A 20,938-nucleotide genomic window follows, 5' to 3' on the forward strand; every position below is an offset into this window, starting at 1 on the left:
AATTAGTTTACTTGTTCTAGAAGTTTTCTGGTGGAGCTTTTTGGGTCTTCTAGGTATAGAATCATCATCGGCAAATAGTGCCAATTTGAATTCTTCTTTTCCTATGTATATCCCTTTAATTTCTTTCGTCTAATTGCTCTGGCCAGTGTTTCAAGCACAATGTTAAATAGAAGTGGTGAAAGAGGACATCCCTGTCTTGTTCCAGTTTTTAGAGGGAATTCCTTCAATTTTTCTCCATTTAGAATGATGTTGGTCTGGGGCTTAGCATAGATAGCCTTTATGATGTTGACATATGTTCCTGTTATCCCTAGTTTTTCTAGAGTTTTGAACATAAAGGGTTGCTATATTTTATCAAATGCTTTTTCTGCATCTGTTCAGATGATCATCTGATTCTTATCTTTAAGTCTATTGATGTTATGAATATATTTCTTGAATTTCCATATGTTGAACCAACCTTACATCCCTGGGATGAATCTCACTTGTTCATGGCGCACGATATTTTTGGTATGTTTTTGTATTCAATTTGCCAGAATCTTATTGAGAATTTTTGCATCTATGTTCATTAGAGATATTGGTCTGAAGTTTTCTTTTTTTGATGTGTCTTTGCCTGGTTTTGGAATCAGAATGATGTTGGCCATAGAATGAGTTTGGAAGTGCTACCTCTTTTTCTATTTCCTGAAATAAACTGGAGAGTATTGGGATTAGTTCTTCTTTAAAGGTCTTGTCGAACTAGGCTGTGTATCCATCCGGTCCTGGACTTTTCTTGGTTGGTAGAATTTTGATGGCATTTGCTATTTCGTCACTTGAAATAGATCTGTTTAAATTGTGTATATCATCCCGATTCAATTTGGGCAAATTATATGACTCTAGAAATTTGTCGATGCCTTCCATATTTTCTATTTTATTGGAGTACAGGTTTTCTTTCTTTTTTTAATATTTTTTTTTTAGTTTTCGGTGGACACAACATCTTTATTTTTTTTTATTTTTATGTGATGCTGAAAATTGAACCCAGCGCCCCGTGCATGCCAGGTGAGCGCGCTACCACTTGAGCCACATCCCCAGCCCTGGAGTACAGGTTTTTCAAAATAATTTCTAATTATCTTCTGTATTTCTGTAGTGTCCATTGTGATATGCCTTTTTCATCGTGTATGTTAGTGATTTGAGTTTTCTCTCTCCTTCTCTTTGTTAGCATGGCTAAGGGTCTGTCAATTTTATTTATTTTTTCAAAGAACCAACTTTTATAATTATATTCTTAAAGTCAGAAGTTAACCATTGCTTACCCAGTGACCACTAAGCCTTCTTTTATAGGTTAACAACACTAAAATAAATTGCATATTCCACTGCAAATAGATACAATTTTATTCATGCTTTCAATTCATAAATTTTTACTAAAGATATTTGAAGTGTCATTAAGCACACAAACATTACTATATACCAAACAAACAAATATTTAAAAATAAAACTTCAACACTGGCAATGGCAATTTATGAAGTTGTCATCTTCTCTAGAATAGATCTTTGAAGACACAAACTGTGTAATGTACAGCGCCTAGCACACAACAGGTGCTCAAATAGGTTGTTTAATTGATCAAATTAAAGAAAGACAATTTCACATTATAATAACAAAAAATTAAAAAGCCTTCTCACTTTAACTCAGTAATTTCACCTATTTTTGAAGAAGGAACCTAGAATGCATACTTGAATAAACAAAGATATATGAAGTTACATTTTTAATGTGAAAAACTGAAAATAATCTAAACATCAAAAGTTAAGGAAATATAAGTAAATTATGGTTCTATTTAACATGAGAGTGATTCATGGTCACAAAAAAATTCATGAAAAGATTTTAATGAAACAGGAATAAGATCATGATAAAATGTTAAGAAAAATTGCTTGCTCTCAACTGTTTACAATATTCTTTAAAAAGATTGGAATTGAATACTACAATTAAATGTGGTTTTTTTTTGGTATACTTGCTAATACTGGTATGTTCACTTAAAAACAAATAGTCCTTTCTGTTGGTTTTTTAAAATAATTATTATTACTATAAATTTACATGGAGAGTTCTACACAGATAAAAATCTTATTCTTTTTATAAAAAGTTAGACAATAAATGATCAGGAGATTTCTACTCATCTCTGGGTTGACTATGAGAAGGACAAATCACAAACTTTATAATAATTACTTTTAAAATTTTTATTATTACTTTCTGGAACCATGGATTGAACCCAGGGGTGCTTAACCACTGAACTACATCCCCAGCCCTTTTTATTTTTTATTTTGAGACAGGGTCTTACTAAGTTGTTGCTGCTGGCTTTGAACTTATGACTGTCTTGCCTCATCCTCCCAAAACAATGGGATTATGGGCATGTGCCACCACACCCAGCACTTAGAATAATTACTTTTTAGATAAGCAACAATGAAGTGAAAGTGAATCTGAAGCAAATAAAACATATTTTTGGATTTTTTTCCCCTGTCTTCACATTTGACTTGCTGATTTTTTTCCATTATTGTATCATGGACATTTATTCACAACTTAAAAAACACCTTTTTTTTGGTACCAGGGACTGAACCAAGGGCACTTAACCACCGAGCCACATTCCCAGACTTTTTTTTTTTTTTTGTCATTATATGAATCTTTTTTATTAATTTATTTTTATTTTTTATTTATATATGATAGTGGAATGCATTATAATTCTTATTACACATATAGAGCACCATTTTTCATATCTCTGGTTATATACAAAGTATATTCACACCAATTCGTGTCTTCATACATGTACTTTGGATAATAATGACCATCACATTCCACCATCATTAATTACCCCATGCCCCCTCCATTCCCCTCCAACCCCTCTGCCCTATCTAGAGTTCGTCTATTCCTCCCATATGTTTTACTTTGAGAAAGGGTCTCACTAAGTTGCTTACAGCATTGCTAAGTTGCTCAACCTGGCTTTGAACCCTTGATCCTCCTGCCTCAGGCTCCAGAGCCCCTAGGATTATGGAAATACACTACCCACAGCCAGATTAAAAACACTCCTATTATCAGAATCTTCTTCTCTAAATAAAAAAGCCTTAATATAAGATCTTTTAATCTATTAGATAATTTAGAAGGCCAAATCATATCAGCCTGGAACTTCCTGTCAACCTATTACTCTATGTCATTGTGAAAGGACTTAGTTTGAATGGATACAGATATTCAGTTTTAGATTGCTTAACTGAGTATGCATATACACAATTATAGTAATTTTAAAATCAGTAATTATCTTTCCATTAAGACATTCAACTGTATAGAGTGCAGGGCCACACAGTACCATAACATACATGTAGATCAACATCATAATTGATGGAAAGCTTATATATTATCAATTTTCTAACAAAGCAGTTGTAAATCAAATAATGAAACCACTAAAGAGAGATGAAATTTGAGAGTAAACGAAAAGCTATCAATTTACTGTTTCTCACCAATCTGTTTCCTGTCCCAAGAAGGGATATAAAGATCACTTAAAACTACTACAGCTGGGCACAGGGCATGCCTGTAATCCCATTGGCTCAGGAGGCTGAAGCAGGAGGATCCCAAGTTCAAACCAGCCTCAGCAAAAGCGAGGCACTAAGTGACTCAGTGAGACTCTGTCTCTAAATTAAACAGAAAACAGAGCTGGGGATATGGCTCAATGGTCAAGTGCTCCAGAGTTCAATCCCCAATACCAAACAAACAAACAACAACAACAACAAACTACTACAAAGCACTACAGAATCAGCTTGTCAAACTTTTATCTAAAGTTTGTGTGAACATAGGCGGTACGAGCTAAGAGGGACTAGAACTGGTGTCTACAGGGAGAGGACCGGAATTCAAATTCTAATTCTAATACTCCACATGTATGTAGCCTTGGGCAAGTCACTAAACTTTTCTATGCCTAAAATGCTTAATCTGTAAAAGAAGGGTAATAGAAATACCTATTCCTCATAAAGCTGTTATAGGAATTAAATGGCATATAATCTCAACCATCTCTATAGCATTATTAAAGAAAAGCAAATCCAATAACAATCTTTATCCTCATTATTTAGAAGAGTACAAAAGGTGATTGTAGCAAGTAAAAATCAAAGGGAAAAAAAGTCTCTCCTCCACCAATAAACTAATTTCTTCTTCATAGCCAATTGTTTTTTTGTTTTGTTTTTGGTACCGAGGATTGAACTTGGGGTCACTAGGCCACTGAGCCACATCCCCAGCCCTATTTTGCATTTTACTTAGAGACAGGGTCTCACTCAGTGGCTTAGCACCTCACTTTGGCTGAGGCTGGCTTTGAACACGGGGTTCTCCTACCTTAGCCTCCTAAGCACTGAGATTACAGGCAATTATAGGCGTGCACCACCATGCCTGACTCTATTGTTTTTTTAATCTTCCCAAGGTTATTGAAAGATAAAAGCAATACCTATTTCTTTTTAAATTTTTTAGTAGTAAATGGACACAACATATCTATCTATCTATCTATCTATCTATCTATCTATCTATGATGCTGAGGATCGAACCCAGTGCCTCACACATGCTGGATAAGTGCTCTGCCTCTGATCTATAGCCCCAGCCCAAAAGCAATATCTCCTTAAATATAAAATAATGAAAGATAAGTGAAGTAGGACTTCTGTCCAAATTTCTAGATTACTAATGTCTGCCAGACAATCATGGTGGGATAGTGTAACCAGGAAAAACATATACTAAGTAGTTACTCTATGGCAGCATACCATAATCAATTTTCTGAAAAGATTATTATATTTTTGTGGCTCAACTTACTGATTTCTCATTTAGACTACAAGTCGCAGCAAGAAATAAGGCACCTGCCTCCCTTCCATGAAAACGTTCTGACAACGTACCAATGATGTCATCAATGATGTCAACAAGTTATATTGTTACTATTACACTATATTATCAATGGCTCCTCTTCTTTTACTCATTCCTTTAGTCCTGTAAGACCCAAGGATTAAGTTGCTTTACCACTATTCTTCTATAGTGCTCTCAAGGATCTAACTACTACCCCAGCACAAAAGACTACAGATATGACCCCTGAGTTTTAGACTCCTACAAAGATGATGCAATAAACTAACCTGAAACTCAATATGCTGAAAACTAAACCTATCATCTTTGGTGGCTTTACATTCCCTATAAAGTCCAAGCTTTTCTTGTCTGCCTTCATTCTTGCCTGTCATTCAGATTAATTTTTCTCAATGCCTAATAAAATAAAATTAGCACCTGATATTTATTGAACGCCTATTAAATGCCAGGCACAGTTTTTACAATTAACTCACTAATCTTCACAGTAATTTCACATGGAAGGCAAGTATTATCTCTATTTCACACTGAAGAAAATATCTTGCCTAAGCTAATACATGGTAGAGTCAGTTTAAAACATAACATATTGTGCTCTTGCCATGAAATTTCCTACTGAAAGCTACATACATTCATTATTATCATGGAGACAGAAAGTGAACATGACAAACAAGTCCACATTCACATGGAACTTGGAGTCTAGTAAGTGAGCAGAAGAAACAAAATAAAGAAAAAGCTTCTTATATAGACTATTAAAAAGGGCCAGGAAGAAAATAAACAAGATTTTATTATAGAAAATAAGACAGGTAGACCCACTAAAAATGATGTTGAAAGGTGACTTCCTTGAAAAATGATTTATAAGGTAAGACCTAAAAGATCAGAAGGCACCAATTCTATAAAGAGGAAAATATACCCAGAAGGCTTTGGGTTGTAAAAAAGCATAAAGACAGTATAATTGGCTGAATTTGTGTTTCCTCAAAATTCATGTATTGATGCCCTAGTGACCAATGTGACTGTATTTGGATTATATCATATGGATGGGACCCTAATCCAATAGGACTGAAGTTTTTACAAAGAGACACCAGAGCCCCTGTCCATATGTCTATCTGTCTCTCTGCCCCCAACACACAAAGAGAAAAGGCCATATGAGGATGCAGTGAGAAGGAATCTGTTCACAAGCCAGGAAAACATGCCTCAGTAGAAGACAATCTTGCTAGCACCTGCTAGCCACCACAACTGTGAGGGAAAACAAATTTCTATTGTTTAGGCCACCGAATAAATTGGAAAACCCCAAGTTTTTTGTTTGTTTGTTTAAGTTGTAGATAGACACAATACCTTTATTTATTTATTTTTATGTGGTGCTAAGGATCAAACCCAGTGCCTCATACATACTAGGCAAGCACTCTTCCCCTAAGCCACAATCACAGCCCAACCTATGTGTTTTGTAGGAACTGATAAAAACCAGTATGCTGAAATGTAAAGAGCAATGGAGATAATAATACGTCAAAGACTCTCAAGCCCACAAATGATAGATGAACCTGAAATAAAATAATAAAAAAATAGTTCCTGGTAGGAAGGTTTGAGCTCATGTATAAATGGACTTGAAAATATTTGGTGTGAGTTTTTTTCCCAGTGACTGAAAGTCATTAACACAGTTACAGAGGCCACTATAGTCCACCATGGAATGTACGAACAGTTCCACACAACAAATAACTGTTAATAAAATGTTAACTGTGCCCTACTGAATGAAAAACAATGGCTAATACATATGCTATTTATTCAGGAAACTACAGAAAACTAAGATTTGGCCCTTTTTAGTGGTCTTTTTTTAACTTCATTTTTATTTTTTAGCTGTAGTTGGTGCAATACTTTTATTTATTTTTAGGTGGGGCTGAGGATTAAACCCAGGATCTCGCACATGCTAGCTGAGTGCTCAACGGCAGAGCCACAGCCTCAGTCCTTTTTAGTGGTTCTTATACAACCAAAGATGGTTCTGACCTAATCCTGGTAATTAAATATGTATTAATGCCTATGTGCAAGAAATGATGTTGGATATGGAGCATATGCAAATGAATCAGACACTAATCCTAGGCCTAAGAGTCAGAGTGAAGAGATATGATACCACATTTCTTTCTTTCTTTCTTTTTTTTTGGGTGAGGGAGTACCAGGGATTGAACTCAGGGCACTTGACCACTAAGCCACATCCCAGCTCTATTTTGTATTTTATTGAGAAACAGGTTTTCACTAAGTTGCTCAGCACCTCACCATTGCTAAGGCTGGCTTTGAACTCGCAATCTACCTACCTCAGCCCCCTGAGATGTTGGAATTATAGGGGTGTGCCACTGTGCCCAGCATGATACTATATTTCATCAAATTAAAGTACTATCCATTTTAAAGGCATCATTTTATATACCACTAAGATGGAATAACACCAAGTAGACTATGACATCAATTTTAAGATATAATTAAACCTTAAAATATGGAGGGGGAAAATATATATATATGTGTGTATTGATACTGGGGATTGAAGCCAGGGTGCTCTGAAACTGACCTACATCCCCAGCTCTTTATATTTCTTATTTTGAAACAGGGTCCAAGTTGCTGAGGCTGTCCTCAAACTTGTGATCCTCTTGCCTCAGCCTCCCGTGTTGTTGGGATTACAGGCATATGCCACTATGAGTGGCTTAAAATATACATCTTAAATAAATGAAAAAGAATATGAAAATAAATAGCTAAAATGGAAAGAGTTGGAGAAGTCACACAGGAGCTCACAGAAAGGATAAAATATATCCAGGTCTGATAACCAGGGAGCACTTCATGTAGTAGGGCATATTTAAGTCCACTTTTGAAAAAGATGGAAAGACAGAGATTGAAGGAAGGAATATTTTCAGAATGAGGGAAATGCCAGCAGTAAGGATTAGAAGTAATAAAATGAGAGATTGCTACAGAGAAATATTTATAGAGATACACTGTTAAAAGCCAGAATGACCAGGATTAGGGGAACCTTGAATGTAGGTAAGCTAAAGAGGCTGAAATTGGCACAAAGGTTGGAGGAATCACTGTCAAACACTTTTTTTCAACCTAATACATTTTAGGGCAATAATATACATAAAAAAATTGATTCAGGTTATATTTTAGGAAAGATAATTCAGTAGAATTGTACAAAAATAAATGAGAATTAGAATAAAGATCAAGAATCTGCATAAGAAACTGACCCTCCAAATAAGAAGTTAAACATATCTACATTTGATTAGTTACACTGGGAAAAAGATATGGTGGAACTATTTTAACAAACAGAAAAAATAAAGGAATGAAAAAGTTTATGCTCAAACAAGAACAAGTGCATTCTTGTTATGTTGGTGAGTCACTCAGGTGATGTCCAACAGGGATCCAAGATGGTAAAGAATGAAGAAGTTGAAGTCTAGAAAGAGACCATCATCCAAAAAGAGGTAAACTCATAATTTAGATGAAACTCTAAAAAGGAGGCAAAAGAAGGTACTACAAGTAAATATTTTTGAGGTGAGCATGCATTTAAAGCACTTAATTGCCTTATTACAAGTAGTTGTTTTCATATCTTACAATAATCTTACATTGACTCTTTTATTGCTAATTTGAACACTATAAATCTGCAACGCAAACATGCACAGAATTATAAAAAGCAATACAAAAAACAAGGCATTTCATTAATTTTCAACCTCCCACTTATGTGTGCGCATTTATAAGCTTAGTAAAAATAATAATCCACATGTATGAAAGCAGCTGAAAATAATAAAGGTATTGATGTAATTATAGAGAATTAATATTTCATTTCCTAAGCAGTTTTAGCATGAACATTCAGTTATTCAGGTTGATCTAAGAATAATTGTAGTTATATTATCAAACTATCTAAAAAAATTTGTTTTGAAAACAGCATATTTAAAAATCAGCATTTTTAAATTAGGCAATTTTTCAAGTATTTTTAAAGCATAAAGGCAATGCCATCCTGTACACACAAAAGTGAGGTCTCAAGTCACACACAGAATAAGAAGAAAAATCTGTAAGTCTATGATGTTAAAACTTAATTGCACTGCAAACACACCAAGGGGCTTCAGTTAAATTCTATTCATTTTGAATAAAATATTTTTTGACAAACTGTCCTCAAGAGTGATAGAGTGAGGGTTGAAGGAAAGGAAAGAAAAAAGGTAGAAAAGAAGAATTGGAAGGAAGAAAAGGGAAGGAGAAGCAACTCAGTAGAGCTAGCTAACAGTCTATAGGTGGTGAATACCATCCTGGTGTCCCAAAACAGATTCACTAAGCAAAGACAAGGAAGGAAATGGGTTTGTAATGGAAGCTACCATGACAGAGACTGTTGAATATCATATGGCCTGTCTAACTGTGCATATATTTTTTCAAAATATATGAATGCCAAAGGAATCTGATAAGGAAGAAGCAGACTACCTGTTAGCCAAAGTAAACAGCACAAAATCTGTATTCTGTACAAATGCTTGTATAAACTGAGAAGACAGATATTGAAGTATCATGTTAACAGCTTGTCAAAACATTTCTTGTGTTACTACTATATGACTGATTTTGCATTAGCAGATTCTCTCAAAGGAAAAAAAAATCAAGTAACATTTTAAAATTACATACTGCACAATAACACTACAATTAAATTTAAACAGAGCAAGAAAATTTTTTTAAAAATGTGAAATACCTCAGTCTGACCTTCATGGGCACTGGTCTCATGAGTAACTCGAATAGCCTGTAATAAGAATACAAGGTATTTATAGAAACAAATGACTGTATCCACTTTTTAAAATGAAAACAATAACAAAGCTAAAGGTTAACACTGAAAGTCTTTTAAAGAAACAATAAATTGGAGGAAATTTAAGAATAGCTTATTACTAGATATTTCAGAATGATAACTGAGCAAAGAAATGAACTGCTGAACTTTTTACCCACAGACCTCTGAAGACTTAGAAAACAGAATGTATGATTATGTATAATTTCCTTGGTGTAAGCAGGGGTCATTGAACTTATTTGTTGGAACACCTAACACTTTATTCACTTGAGAGAGAATAAAGTGAGCATCTCAGAGAGAAACTGAAGAAGCTTATCTATTTCTCCAAGTTCCATGCAGCTCTGGCTGTATATGCTTAAACGTGCATTTTTCAGTTGACAATTTAGAAATGTGGAGTAAAAAGCATGCATTTATCAGAAGCTAGAGAATTTGGTTCCCTGACCTTTAAAAAACAAAAAATGCTCTTGTAATACCTATGATCAGCAAAGATGCAGAGATGCAATAATAAACTGTAAGTGAAAGTACAATCTCTATGAATGGCAATTTGGCAACAAGTATCAAAGCCTTAAAAATATGCAAACTAGGGCGGGGGATGTGGCTCAAGTGGTAGCACGCTTGCCTGGCATGCATGCGGCCCGGGTTCGATCCTCAGCACCACATACAAACAAAGAAGTTGTGTCCGCTGAAAACTAAAAAATAAATATTAAAAATTCTCTGACTCTCTCTCTTTAAAAAAAAAAAAAATATGCAAACTATATGCTCCAGCAATTTTTCTTGCAGGAATTTATATATTTACATAAGTGTACATTATAATATATAATTAAGGATGTTTGCAAAGATTTAGTTATAATGATGTACCTTACAATATTTTTTTAGATAGTGAAAAAGAGGGGGAAAACTATTAAATTTCTAAGAATATTTAACTGGTTTAAAAAAAAGCTATATAATGGAAAGATATGCACAATTAAATGGTAATGCCAATTACATATTTACTGGTATGTAATATATTTTTAATAAGTTAAAAAAGCAAGTTACAAAAAAGTATCACAGTGTGATCAATTTTTTTTTTACATATTTATTTTTTAGTTGTAGTTGGACACAATACCCCTATTTCATTCATTTATTTTTATGTGGTGCTGAGGATCAAACCCAGGGCCTCATGTGTGCTAGGTGAGCACTCTACCACGTAGCCACAACCAGCCCTCAAATTTTTTAAAAAAATATTGTATATATACATATATGCTCCCTGTAAAAATTACTAATGGTACCTATCATTGGAGGGATTACTGATAACTTTCATGTTGTTCATTTATTTTTATTTTTTATTTTTGGTCCTGGGGACTGACTCCTAGAACCAACTTGTTCATTTGCTACAGCCTTCATTGATAAAATAAAAGAATGACAAGAACTGATATTTCTTCTAACACTATTATAATGCTATCTATGAAATGATACAGTTATTTAAACTAGATTATATGGCCTGGCTATTCTAAAACAAAACATGGAACCTGTTTTTTCCTTTCATGTTTAGCCTTCTTCCAAATTCTCAGTGAAAGACACATAGGATATTGCCAAGCATGTATTTATGATAAATATGGAAAGGTAAGGAATATTCAGTCTTAAAATGCTTTATTAATTTGCAAACTCAATTTGTTTATTGAATTTTAGACACAGAAGTGGCAATTTATCAATATTTATGGATATTTCAGTTACCTGAAATATACCAAGACTTTTTTTAACTGATATGATAAATTCATACTTTGTCAGCACTGTGGTTTCAAGACAAATCCCCCAACAGAATCTATAATCCCACAAAACTTTGCCCATATATAAGATCAAGACAGAAAAAAGGTACCGACGTCATAGTTCTCGAGGTATCTGGCTCGTTCTTCAGGGCTCATTGACACTGACTCCTCCAGGAATTTTTTCAAGGTTGATCCAGATTCTGAGAATATCAAAAAAGATAAAATTGAAAATGTTTGATATCACAGACACTGGTAAATAAAGATAATAGAAATTTGCTATCATTCAGGGAAAATCCTTTCATTGGTAAGTTAGGAATATAAGAATTTTGGGATAAATGATAGGGCCTAAGTCATATGTTCATTTGCTAAAAGCCTCGATTAATAAAATAAAATAGCAAGGACTAATATTTCTTCTAACACTATAATAAATTCCCATTACAAAAGAGAGAAGGGAAATGTTTTATTCTATAGTTTGAAAAAACAGAATTAGAGCACCCTCTACTGCTCAATGAAATCAATCTATCTTAAGGGAGAAAAACAGCAGTTATGAAAAGTATTTACCAAAGTGCATCTTGTCTTTATTGTTCGCAATAGCATGGATCAGTCCAATTGTTCCACAGGCATTGCTGATTGTTTGCTTCATGAAATATACTGATGATGTAACATCCTGTCCCTGAGATTTTATTTTTTCCTCCTCTTCTGTTCTGAAAACTTCATACTATTTTTAAAAAGATCAATAGTGTACATGTAAGAAAGAACACATTAAAAAGGACTCTATAAAGGAAAAACAGAAATGATGAAACTTATTTTAAAGGAAGAAAAGGGCCAGCACAGTGGTGCACACCTGTAATCCTAGCTACTTAGGAGGCTGAGGCAGGATTGCAAATTCAAAGCCAGTCTCAGCAATTTAACAAGGCCCTAAGCAACTTAGCGAGATCCTGTCTCTAAATAACAAATAAAAAAAGGGGCTGGAGCGGGGGAACAGGCTGGGATGTGACCCCGTGCTGTGGTAAAGCATTCCTAGGTTCAATCTCTGGAACAAAAAAAAAATACAGTAAAATAAAATAAAAGGTTTAAAGTAAAAGAATTAATTTATCATCTACCAGACTAACAAAAGATTGAATAACAATATGCAGATAATATCCAGTAATGATAGGACATGAGGGAAAAGGCATTCTCATATGCCATTATTAGAAGACATTTGTACAGCCATGCTTGAGGATTAAGTATACACATTCTCCAACAAGCAATTTCCTTTACAGAAGTTTGGTTTAAGACATAATCTTTCAAATGTACAATTAAGGGTGGCAATGTAGCTCAATACTTGATGCTTGCCTAGCATGTGCAAGGACCTAGGTTGGATCCCTAGTTCTACATAAGAAAAATACATATGTTGTATCACTTTAAGATGTTTTTTGTACAATTATATGTATGTACATATATAATTGTGTGTGTGCTACACAGTTTTAAGAACATAAAGTAGAAAAATTCTAATTCTAGCTTTGGTTAATATATTATAGTATATATAAATAGAATACTATAAAGCATTTTAAGATGAATAAATTATAGATCTACATATTCTGATCAAAAATCTATATATAATTATGATGTTATCAGTCAATATATTAATGTGATTTCCATTTATATTTTTAAAATATTTACTTTATATGTACATTAAAAAGTCTGAAAGGGGCCAGGAGTGGTAGCACCCGCCTATAATCCCAGTAGCTCAGGAGAATGAGGCAAGAGGATCATGAGTTCAATGCCTGCCGCAGCAACTTAGCAAGGTGAGACCCTGTCTCTAAATAAAAATACAAAATAGGACAGGGGATATGCTCAGTGGTCGAGTGTCCCTGAGTTCAATCCCTGGTAACAACAACAACAAAAAAGTCTGAAAGGTATAAAAAATTTAAGAGGTTATCTTTAGGCCAAAAAAATTACTAAAAGACTTTTCACTTTCTAATTTTTACATTTTTTATTGTTCACCACCAGCGAAACCATATTCCCTTTTTGATAACCATACTATATGAACAATCATACACTATCCATAATTAACATTCTCAGAGATCTACAATAACTGGTTATAAAAGCAATCTCACATAATGATAAATATCAAAACTGTGGGCTCTACAGCTTATGGTACCTGGGCCCATAACCTGGCTCAGCCATTCTTAGCTATGCGATTTCAGCAAATTACTTAATGTCTCTGAACCTCAATTTCCTGATTGCAAAAAAGGGTTTAAAAATAATAAAAGAGAATGAAAAAATGGGAGAGGAGAAGAAAAAGGCAGAGAATATAAAGATGATTTTATTGTTTTATTTATTGTATTTCTATAATTTTCAGATTTCAATAAGGTAGGAATCAGCAAATTATAAAACAAATGCTAAATCTGCCCACTGCCTGTTTTGTAGCTATTTTCAAGGCAAAGTTTAATAGCTGGAACAGATTCTAAAGCTTCCAAAGACAAAATAATTATTATTTGGTCCTTTATAGAAAAATCTTGATGATCCCTGTAATAAAGGACACAAATGGTATCTATAGAAAACAAGAATTTAAAAACTGGTTCTGGGCTGGGGTTGGGGCTCAGCAGTAGAGCACTCGCCTATCACATGCAAGGCCCTGGTTTCGATCCTCAGCACCACATAAAAATAAATAAATAAAGGTATTGTGTCCAACTACAACTAAAAAATAAATATTAAAAACTGGTTCTGTGTGGCTGGGATTGTGGCTCAGCGGTAGAGCGCTCACCTAGCACGGGCAGGACCCGGGTTCAATCCTCAGCACCACATAAAAATAAAGGCATTGTGTTGTGTCCATCTACACCTAAATAAATAAATTAAAAATAAATAAATAAAATAAAAACTGGTTCTAAAGACAAATGTATGTATGCTTTAAAAATATGAATTTCATGGGTTGGGGATATGGCTTAGTTAGTAAAGTGCTTGCCTTGCATACACAAGGCCCTGGGTTTAATCCCTAGCACCCCCCCCCCGCCACACACACACACACACACACTATATATATATGTATGTATGTATGTATGTATGTGTGTGTGTGTGTGTATATATATATATATATGTATATAATTTCATGAATGTGCTTTTATTTTTTTTTAATATTTTTTTAATTGTTGATGGACCTTTATTTTATTTATTTATATGCAGTGCTGAGAATCAAACCCAGTGCCTCACACATGCTAGGCAAGTGCGCTACCACTGAGCCACTACCCCAGCCCCGATGAATGCGTTTTTAAATAAAAAATTTAAGCTACATTTTCAGAATAAGTCAACCTTAATTCACTGAAAGGAAATGAACTGACAAGAACTGTGGAAAGGTTCCATATATTAAGGTCTTAATACCAAAATGTTTATACGGTCCTACAGTTTAGTTTGTTGATTAATAATGTTCTTTATTGACAAAACAAAATAAGATCTGATAATTTCTAAATATTTAATGTTTAGAAAAAAATCCTAAAATAATAAAAAAGTACAAAAAAAAAAAAGAAAAAAGAAAGAAAGAAAGAAGTTATCATAGACCAAAGGAAAAAGAACACATAGGGGAAAGAGGCAAGAGACATAAATACCATGGAGAAATAAAATTATGACTTCTTTATGATTCACTGCCTGGCAAGCATTATTATAAAGAACATATTCAAAGCCTGGGTTGTAGCTCAGTGGTAGCACACTCGTCTTGCATGTGTGAGGCACTGGGTTCGATCCTCAGCACCACGTAAAAATAAATAAATAAATAAATTATATTTTTATATATATATATATATATATATATATATATATATATATACACACACATATATAAACATATTTAAACACCATAACTGACTTTATTTAAAGGGCAAGAAATATACATGACAATTCCCCTGCTATTAGTATGCTTTAGTTATTCCCTAAAAATTTTAACAAGCATCAAAGCTAGGCACAGTGGCTCAGGCCTGTAATTCTAGCAACTCCAGAGGCTGAGGCAGGAGGATCTCAAGTTTGAGGCCAGCCTCACCAATTTAGTGAGACTCTTAGCAATTAGGCAAGACACTATCTCAAAATAAAAAACAAAAAAGGACTGGGGATATAGTTCAGTGGTAAAGCACTCTTGGTTCTAATTCCCAGTAACAAAGCAAAAAAAAAAAAGAGTGGCAAAAGTGGCAAATGCCCAATGTTCTCTCTGATAAGCTGATGCTGATCCATAATGGGGGAGGGCAAAAGGGAGGAAGTATGGGGGCAGGAAAGAAAAGGAAATGCAATGGATATTATTACCCTAGATACATATATGACTGCATGTAAGGTGCGGTGCTACAATTGTATACAATGTGCTGCAATTGTGTACAATGAATCAAAATGGGTTGATAAGGATAATACAGTTTTTTAATACTGATGACTCAACCAAATGAAGGAAATCAAATCTTGCTTTTAAGAAAAAAATAATTAGTTTATTTATTTATTTTTATGTGTTGCTAAGAATCAAACCCAGTGCCTCACACATGCTAGGCAAGCACCTGTCACTGATCTACAGCCCCAGCTCCAATTTTTGTTTATTTTTTACCAAAATAGTAGCTAATAAAAATCACCGGTCTGGGGGCTGGGATTGTGGCTCAGTGGTACAGGGCTTACCTATCATGTGTGATACACTGGGTTCAATTCTCAGCACCATATATAAATAAGTAAATAAATGTCCATTGACAACTAAAAAAAAAAAAAAATCACTGGTCTGAGAAATTTCTAATTAGACAAAACTCATTTTGAGCTCATATCACATCAACTAAGGAAGCCTAAGATTCAAGCATCTGATATTTTTTGTAATTTTTTACTGCTCTTTACAATTAGGCCCCTGGGATAGTTATCTGTTGATTTATTTTAGTCATCAGAAAAGGAAGAAATCACATTGGACTAAAAGTAAAAAGTCAAGAGTTTGGTCTAACACTAGATAATTACTAAGAAACTCTTTACTCTAAATTCCTACAGATATTACAAATAATAATATGAACAAATAGCCTTTCTTTTATTAAATAATTTGTTTTGTAAAATGTTTATGCAGAAAAAAATTTATTCAATGTTTACCTTAAACTGAGGCTAATTAGTTTATGGCACAAAGAAAATGATTCAGGAATTTCTAGGATTGAGCAAAGTTTAATTCTTAATTTCTTTGAGATTTGGATCTATCTGTTTCTGAGAAAAAGATTCCTTAAGCATGCACATGCCAAATCATTAACATTTCATTTCTTCCACATTTTCTCAAATATTTATGTCTTCATATTTTTATAACTACAAAGTTCATTTGATTGTTTCTAAGTTTAAAAATAAATATCAGAAGAATACAAACGCAAAAATTGTTTTAAACTGCACTTTAAAGTTTTAACTCCACTATAGACACACCTACACAGACACATGACATCATTCTAGGAAGACTGCAATATGGAGACTTGAATTTCAATACAAATATCTAAGAATATCTGTTTATAATCCCCAACATATCCTAAGTCTGCCGATTAAGCTATTTAACCTTAGCAATGCCCTCCCAAATAAAGTTTATTTTGAAAATAAAGAAGAATATGTCATCAATTTCTGCTATCACCTTAAAAAAAAAAAAAAAGGAAGCCAGGCACATCCTGTAATCCCAGCGGCTCAGGAGGCTGAGGCAGGAGGATTGTGAGTTCAAAGCCAGCCTTAGCAAAAAGCGGGGCACTAAGCAACTCAGTAAGATCCTGTCTCTAAATAAAATACAAAATAGGGCTGTGGATGTGGCTCAGTGATCAATTGCCCCTGAGTTCAATCCCTGGTTCCTCGCACCCCGCCAAAAAAAGCAAAGAAAAAAGAAACAAAGGAGGTTTCTTCTTTAAAATATACTGAAAAAATCATGTATTTTATATATCAAAAACTTGAAGACAACTAAAAAAAAATGTACAATGAATCAAAATGCATTCTGCTGTCATACTGTTTTACACAGATTTAAGATTTCTCTAACACTTAAAATTTCTAAAGTACATACATCAAAATGTGATTAAATAATACATCAAAACACAATTGAGCTGGGCACAGTGGCATACACCTGTAATCCCAGCTACTTGAGAGGCTGAGACAGATCATAAATTTGAGGCCAACCTGGGCACTTAACAAGACCCAGTCTCAAAAATAAAAAATGAAAAAGGGCTGGGGATTTAGCTCAGTAGTACAGTGTTTTCCTAACATTCATGAGGCCCTGGAATTGATTTCCAGCACTGGGGAAAAAAAAAAAAAAAGATTCCTTCACTGCCTACATTGACTGTATGCAAGAAGGGCAACACTTAAAGACTTTCATCAATTAATAAAAACCCTTTATATATCTTTATATTTATCAGAAACTTAGTATGTTACTTGACAATTACCTTTTCTGTAATAGGGAAGAGAAGTAACACTGCACAGACTGGTCTTGGTACCATGCTAAGGAGTTCAGGATCCATTCCGTAAACATCGACAAACTGCCAGTCAGGATGTAGACCTAATTGTTTGAGAAACTAATAAAAGAAAGGGGTAAAAAAACAAATAAGCATTAAAATGTTAACTGGTAAAAGAAAAACCAGCATAGCATTAACGGGGAAGTGAAATGATCAACAAGTACATACTACATATCAAATACATAAAAGGGAACGTAATACAAATATTAATGATGCCCAATAAGGATGTGGTAAAGCAGCATATATCAAAATACCAAGTATACATCATAAATACATGTAGTCTCTACTTATCAATTATACCATATCAAATGTGAGTGGGGGAAAAAAGCAGTAAATCATTCTTTCCATGAATACAGTGGGATGAGACAGCAATTTATTTATCACATAACAAACATTTAAAATTCATAGAATATGAAACAAACTTCTTTTCAAAATCTATTACTTTGAAATTGAATATAATAAGCCAAATCTTAACCAAATACGTACAAGTTGGCTTGACTGATATGTTAAACTCATTTTCAATCCCTGATTATTTCCCCCCCAATATTGGGAATTGAACTTAAGGGCACTCTACCACTGAATACATCTCGAGCCCTTGTTATTTTCTATTTTGAGACAAGGTCTCGCTAATTTGCCGAGGCTGACCTTAAATTTGTGATCCTCCTACTTCAGCCTTTACAAGCACGTACCACCACACCAAGCTCTAGATAAGCTTAACAAGCAATGTAGTCAATTAAAGAATCTCTCTGGGCATGAAAGAACTTACAGAATGGGAGAAAATCTTTGCCAGCTGCTCCTCTGACAAGAGATTGATATCCAGAATATATGAATAACTCAAAAACTTTACCACCAAAAAAACAAACAACCCAACCAATAACAAAGCAAAGAGAATTTGGAGCTAGGATTGTGGCTCAGCAGTAGAGTGCTCACCTAGCATGTGAGAGGCCCTGAATTCAATCCTCAGCACCACATAAAAACAAAATAAAGGGGGCTAGGATTGTGGCTCAGCGGTAGATCACTCGTCTAGCATGTGCGAGGCCCTGGGTTCAATCCTCAGCACCATATAAAAATAAAATAAATACAATAAAGATATTGTGTTCAATTACAACTAAAAAATGAATATTTAAAAAATAAATAAATAAAAATAAAGATGTGTCCAACTACAACTAAAAACAATATTTTTTAAAAAAAGAGAATTTAACAGATATTTTCCCAAAGAAGAAACACAGCCAACAAATATATGAAAAAAATGTTCAACATCTCTAGCAATTAGAGAAATGCAAATCAAAACTACACTAAGATTTCATCTCCAGTCAGAATATCCATTATCAAGAACACAAATAATAATAAATGCTGATGAGAATGTAGGGGGAAAGGTGCACTCATACATCACTGGTGGGACTACAAATGGTATAACCACTCTAGAAAAGAGTATGGAGATTCCTCAAAAACTAGGTATGGAAACATCATATGACCCAAATGTCCCACTCAAAAGAACCAAAATCAGTATACTATAGTGATACAGCCACTTCAATGTTTATAGCAGCATAATTCACAACAGCCAGATTATGTGATCACTCCAGATGCACATCAATAGATGAATGGATCAAGAAAATGTGATATAAAAACACAATGGAGTTCTGCTCAGTCTCAAAAGAATAATGAAATTATGGCATCTGTCAGTAAATAGAGATGGAGAACATCATGCTAAGTGAAATAAGCCAGACTCAGAAAATCAAGGGTCAAATGTTCCCTCTCATATGTGACAGCTAGAACAAAATAAGGGAAAGAAGATGGCAGGAGGAAAGGGGTAGGGGATTGAATATCATTAATATACATGAATAACTCAAAAAATTTACCACCAAAAAAAACAAACAAGCCAACCAATAAAAAAGCAAGAGAATTTGGGGCTAGGATTGTGGCTCAGCAGTAGAGTGCTCAAAGGAGAAGGAGGAGATCAAGAAAGGAGGAGGAGGAATGGGAAAGGGGAAGAAATATGGAATGAATAACAAAATCCCATTATATGCTTCTGTAAATATACCACAGGAAATTTCACCTTCATGTATATGTATAAAATACCAATCAAAAATAAATAAAGGAGCAAAGGGAAGATCAGTAGAGTAGAGAAAGGAGACTAGGCAGAGGGAGCCAGGAAAGAAAGGGGTGGAAAGCAGGGACTGAAATCAAATTCCGTGTATATAAGATTTTGTCAAAATGAACCCAACTACTATGTATAACTGTAATGCTCTAATAAAAAAATTTAAGAACCTCTATTGGCAGAATATGCTCAACATCTATTACATTCATAATTGCATCAAGTCACATACAATAGTCTGGGCCCTGGAAATCAATGGATAACCTATATTATATTCATTCTTTACCTGATTCCTATTCATGTCTTCAGATTTAATAAAGTTCACTAACACACTACAAACTATTTTCCTTTCCCTTCTCCAAATTTCCTACTTAAAGTCCTTTTCAATAGTCAATTTTATCTAGTAACCAAAAAGAATAAAAGCTGATTTCAAACTCAAGGGAAAGAACTCTTTTTAATCCCATTGCTTAGTAATGTACCTGGACACACTAGAGATACTGAAACTATATTTCTTGAACTAAACTAAAAAGTATATATGTCTATTTTAATAGATAACCTAGCTAGTCATCTCTCAACATGTGTCAGTTAGGCTTACATTAATAACTAATTTTTAATATATTTGTTTATTTTGTGTTAATTAAAGAGGTAAACAAGACACACTTGGCTCTTAATCTAAAACTTAGCATTCATTTAATCAACTCTGAATACTACCTACAAAGAAGTAGTGGCTCTAAAAGGTACCATTAAAGAAAAATATCACAAACCCTGATTAGAGAATTTAAATTTATTTGCTAATTTTTTGTATGCACAAAGTCATACTATTATAAAGTTATAAAACAATATTGTTCACATGACAGCATAATTTAACATCTGTGGTGCAAATTAAAAACAACAAACATTTTAGCGAAAAAGTAGCCTGGAAAAAATTGGTTCAATTATTGAATAATAAAGGGTCTTCACTATAAATCTACTCAATATCAGCCAAAGATAACAAGTATGCAAGATTCAAGATCTAAAGAAAGCAACTGTAGTGAGACTGATTAGTATCAAACTG

General features: G+C 33.9%; 1 protein-coding gene across 1 annotated transcript in view; it reads right to left on the reverse strand.

Moving 5' to 3' along the window:
• Positions 1-20,938, reverse strand: part of Uchl3 (ubiquitin C-terminal hydrolase L3) — a 59,279-nt gene that overhangs the window by 29,288 nt on the left and 9,053 nt on the right. Inside the window, exons 2-5 of the mRNA XM_027938056.2 lie at positions 17,721-17,849; positions 11,908-12,064; positions 11,461-11,546; positions 9,515-9,562 (exon numbers count right to left, since the gene is read on the reverse strand). Of these exons, the coding sequence (XP_027793857.2) occupies positions 9,515-9,562; positions 11,461-11,546; positions 11,908-12,064; positions 17,721-17,795 (366 nt within the window). The 5' untranslated portion in view covers positions 17,796-17,849. The remainder of the gene's footprint in view (positions 1-9,514; positions 9,563-11,460; positions 11,547-11,907; positions 12,065-17,720; positions 17,850-20,938) is intronic.

Source organism: Marmota flaviventris, chromosome 4 (genome assembly GCF_047511675.1).
Source record: "Marmota flaviventris isolate mMarFla1 chromosome 4, mMarFla1.hap1, whole genome shotgun sequence".
NCBI classification, from domain to species: domain Eukaryota; kingdom Metazoa; phylum Chordata; class Mammalia; order Rodentia; family Sciuridae; genus Marmota; species Marmota flaviventris.